The 4,251-nt window shown below is 48.9% G+C and overlaps 1 protein-coding gene across 5 annotated transcripts; it reads left to right on the plus strand.

Moving 5' to 3' along the window:
• The first annotated feature begins 683 nt into the window (after window positions 1-683).
• Window positions 684-4,251, plus strand: LOC109700120 (leukocyte immunoglobulin-like receptor subfamily A member 6). 5 transcript variants are annotated; one of them, XM_074058241.1, is made up of 6 exons: window positions 684-786; window positions 950-985; window positions 1,161-1,445; window positions 1,585-1,887; window positions 2,543-2,615; window positions 3,845-3,976. In XM_074058241.1, exons 1-5 carry the CDS (start codon window positions 753-755, stop codon window positions 2,566-2,568), a joined length of 684 nt encoding a protein of 227 aa, XP_073914342.1. In that variant the 5' UTR covers window positions 684-752; the 3' UTR covers window positions 2,569-2,615; window positions 3,845-3,976. The 5 variants fall into 5 exon arrangements, with proteins under 5 accessions (XP_073914342.1, XP_020040758.2, XP_073914343.1 ...); XM_020185169.2 differs by lacking the exon at window positions 2,543-2,615 and having other exon boundaries at window positions 3,845-4,251; XM_074058242.1 differs by lacking the exon at window positions 2,543-2,615 and having other exon boundaries at window positions 1,359-1,445; window positions 3,845-4,251.

Raw genomic sequence — 4,251 nt, forward strand, 5'->3', positions numbered from 1 at the left:
TTCTGCAGCAGCCTGGTTCTTACATTGTTGGCTGAGGCCACAAGACCTCAGGTGACAAAAGCAGTGATCCCTGAGAAATAGGAACCAAAAAGAAATTAAGTCTTAGGATAGTCCCTGATACCAGTTTTGAGAAAATTTCCAGGTTATAGCCCTGGGAAGAGAACTGAGATCCTGAACTTGTCTGAATTGATGAGTTGGAGTAGAGACTCAAAGAGAGTCATGACAGTGAGAGTCCTCAGGAGAGAGTCCTAGAGAGAAGTGAACTACACAGAAGGCAGCTGGAGACCTTCAGAGGGTCCCCCAGTGTTCATCAGAGTTCTGGTCAGCAGTTGCATCTCAGGATATTACCTAGCCTGAGGAATAAATCATACCCAGAAATGAAGAAGTCAGAGAGAAGTTGTGAGCAACTGGGTGGAAATGACTTCATCTAGCATAAAAAGACTCCATATGGGACAGAGCAAAGTCAGGAGTTCATTGTGTCCTCACTGCCCATTTTGAAAATAGAGGCCAGGGTCAAGAAAGATACTGTTGCTGCCTGAAGTGTCTCCTGAAAGCCTAGGGCCTGCCCCAGGATGGGGAAGATAAAAGCCAAGTTCCTCACAGGACAGTTCCCCTTCCTGTGGTGCTGCAGATGTCGCAATTGCATGATGGGAGGAACTCAAATCTCCATGGCCACACCCTGTGTTTCTGTCTGTCCGACAAGGCACTGTGGTCTTACTCTCTGCCAGTGGTGGTCAGTGGGAAGCATCATCATGACCCTCACTGTTATGGCTCTGCTCTACATTGGTAAGATGAGACTAAGGAGGAAGAGACACCCTAGTCTGGGAGGGATCCCACCCCACAGACAGGCTGTGGTCCATCAGGAGAGCCCAGTGACTCAGAAGGCTCTGGGGAGGAGAGGACCTGCTCAGGCTTTAAGAGAAACCTCTCACAGGGAACTCTCTTCCAGGGCTGAGTCTGAACTCCAGGTCTCGAGTGCAGGCAGGTGAGTGTGTCTCCAGATATTCCTTCTCATCAACAGGACATGGGACCACCTTTGGGGAGTGGGGATGGAAAATAGTAGGTGGAGTGATGTTGGGGGATGCCTGGAGGGTCCTGGGGCTCAGAGCTGGGATCTGAGGGGGGTATGACCTGAGACCCAGCATTTGCTTTCCTTTCAGAGACTCTCCCCAAACCCACCCTTTGGGCTGAGCCAAGCTCTCTGATCACTAGGGGGTGGCCTTTGACCATTTGGTGTCAGGGGACACTGGAAGCCCAAGAGTATCATCTATACAAAGAAAGAAGCCAAGAGCCCTGGGACACAAAGGCTTCAGTAGAGTCAGGGAACAAAGCTATGTTCTCCATCCCATTCATGACAGAGCACCATGCGGGGCGATATCGCTGTCACTATTTCAGCCTTAATATCTCTTCAGAACACAGTGACCCCCTGGAGCTGGTGGTGACAGGTGAAGGGAGAAACATGGGTGCTAACCCTAGGCTCTGCCCTCAGGAAGGGGGATGACTTTCTGGGGTGACCCCTTTCACAGACCTGCCCTCCTGTGGGAAATGTGAACCCATTTAATTCACTGACTCCTTCGGTCTTAGGATTCTACAGGAAACCCAGCCTCTCATCCCTGCCCAGCCCTGTGGTGGACTCAGGAGGGTCTGTGACCCTCCAGTGTGGCTCACACCAGGGATATGCCAAATTTATTCTGATTAATGAAAGAGAACCCAATCTCTCCTGGACCCTGGACTCACAGCGACACCCCAGTGGGCAGTACCAGGCCTTGTTCTCTATGGGCCCTGTAACCCCTGGCCACAGATGGACATTCAGATGCTATGGCTATTACAGCAGGACCCCCCATGTGTGGTCAATACCCAGTGACCCCGTGGAGCTTCAGAATTCAGGTGAGGAAGCTCCATCTTTGACACAACAGGTTTTTAAGGTTCCAAGTACTTTGTATTTAGCCCTGCTCCCAGGGATTCCCAGGTGGCTTGGGGGAACTCAAAGACCCTGAGACAGAGACCCAGAGTATGAGATATAGAGAGACCTGCATAGAATGCTGGGAAGAGGCAGTTGTTTGGCAGGAACCATACCATTAGCTGTGGCTTGTCTTCCCAAAGGAGAGGTCCAAAAAGCATCCAGCAGGATTCTCTCCTGGGCCCTAGAAAGACCTAGACCCTCCAATGTGGCAGTGATACCAGATTAGCCCTGTCCAGATTCCTTAGTGCCCTGGAATATGACTGGAATGTCTTGATGTGTTTGTATATCTATTTCTATCTTTCTATATGTCTGTCTGTCTTTCTACCCACCTGCAATTCATCCATCCCTCCTTCCCTCCATCTATCTATCTATCTATCTATCTATCATCTACCTATCTTCTATCTTTCTTTCTTTGTTAGTGGGATTTGAACTCATAGCTTCATCTTTGCTAGGCAGGCATTCTATCACTTGGTACATGCTTAGAGCCTGTGAATGCACTTTGTTGAGGATTTTCTATCTATGATTATGAGAGATGTTGATCTGTACTCTTGTATTCTTATAATGTGTGTCTGGTTTTAGTATTAAAATATGACCTCATGGAATGAATTATGTGCAGTGGCCCCACTTCCTGGACCTGTGTGCAGCTGTTTTGGTTAGTTCCAATCTTATGTACTCCCTCTAGTATTTGAACTGAAACTTTCAGGAGGAGGAAAGCCTATCTGGACCCTCCTTGTCATCCTCTCCCTGTCCCCATGCCTGTAAGTGGCTTGATTCTGTCATGGTTTCATTAGAATCTGTGAGGCTCATGCTCTGTCCCCACAGAGGGAGGGGATGTCTCCTAATCCTGTGACCTGAGGTCTCAGCAGGACTCACAGAGCCTGGAGCTCTGAAAGTCACCATTATGGGATGCACTGTCCACATGGTGCCCATCCAGCCCATAGGCTCAGCACATGGTCCCAGGAGACCCCTGGAGTTTGGAATGGAGGGCCACTGAGTGAAGGGTGTATAGAATTCATCCTTCCCATCTCAGGATGGAAATGCACAGTCTTCCCAACTTCATCCATCCCTGATGCTTTCCTAGAATCTCAGATGCAGATATTTGAAGCCATGAGAGGAAGAATGGGGAGAGACCAAAAGTGAATCTGGAAGGAGACAAAGGGCTGTATGGGCAGAGCTGAGACACCCTGAAACCCAGAATTCCCAGCTCCTCTTGGTATCTAGGTCAAACTCTACAGGCTTGTAGCACATGAGGTGCAGTGGACATGCTGGTGTCCTGCCTCTGTCCTTCCTACCTGGTTCTCACAGTCGGTGTGGTTGTCACCACTAGGAACAGAAATTTCCTTATATCCTGACAAGGCGGTAGGAGTCTTTGTCCCCAACTGAGTTCTAGGTATTTGAGAGCCAGGATGGGGTGACTCTTGCCTTCAGTTTTGGAGCAGTATTTGATCCAAGGCAGGTGTGGATCTTGCAGCTTCAACCATCTCAGGCCTCTTGTTCATTATGTGAGACCTGGGGTTTGAACTCAGGTCTCGCAGAGTGCTGGAATGGCGACCAATTGCCCCATGGGAGATAGGCAGGGCCTTTCAAATAAAGTCCAGTCAATCAAAAGACTCAAGATGTCAAGAACAGCCCAAAAGGGTAGGAGAGGCTGCCTAGTCCTTCACTAGCCCTTTCTGACTCCTGGCAGCCCCTGGTTAAGATCAGCTATTCACCTGCAGAAGTGAGCTCCCCATAGTTAAGTTATCTGGAAACTGTGCCATTGGGAAGTACCCAAGGGGAAAGGTTCCATCCAGGAATCTGGGATGTTGCCCCTACATCAGGTGTCCCAAGCTTGGTCTTGTTCACCTGTAGTGATCCCTCCACCATGTCCTTCCCTTCCAGCTTCCACCTTCCAGAACTACATGGTGTTGAATGGTGTCCGCATGGGTCTGGCAGGGGTGGTCTTGTTGATCCTGGTGGTGATTCTCGGAGAAGCTTGGCACAGCTCATGGAGACCAGAGAACAGCAATCAGAAACCTTAGATTCCTGAGCCCCAAGAAGGACACACCCAAGTTCACTGTGGCTCTTACTGGCAACCAAGGATACTTTGCAACCAAGGATGCAAAGTATGAATTCACACAGATGGTTCCAATCCTGATGTGACATTACACAATCTTTTCACCTTTATGGTACACTGTGTCTCATGGTTGAAACCCCAGGTCCTCATAAATTTATGTATTTGCTGTGTTTTGTTCAATTTTTTGTGGTTGTGTTCTTCAACAGAAGTAAACTTAGTATATTATATTTGT

The sequence above is a fragment of the Castor canadensis genome, chromosome 16 (assembly GCF_047511655.1).
Source record: "Castor canadensis chromosome 16, mCasCan1.hap1v2, whole genome shotgun sequence".
In the NCBI taxonomy this organism is placed as follows: Eukaryota; Metazoa; Chordata; class Mammalia; order Rodentia; family Castoridae; genus Castor; species Castor canadensis.

Bases quoted from the DNA above. Each gene is read 5' to 3' on its own strand.
- LOC109700120 (XM_020185169.2), top strand. From the start codon at position 753: ATGACCCTCACTGTTATGGCTCTGCTCTACATTG. The intron at 787-949 runs GTAAGATGAGAC...ACTCTCTTCCAG, and splicing joins TATGGCTCTGCTCTACATTG to GGCTGAGTCTGAACTCCAGG. The intron at 986-1,160 runs GTGAGTGTGTCT...CTTTCCTTTCAG, and splicing joins CAGGTCTCGAGTGCAGGCAG to AGACTCTCCCCAAACCCACC.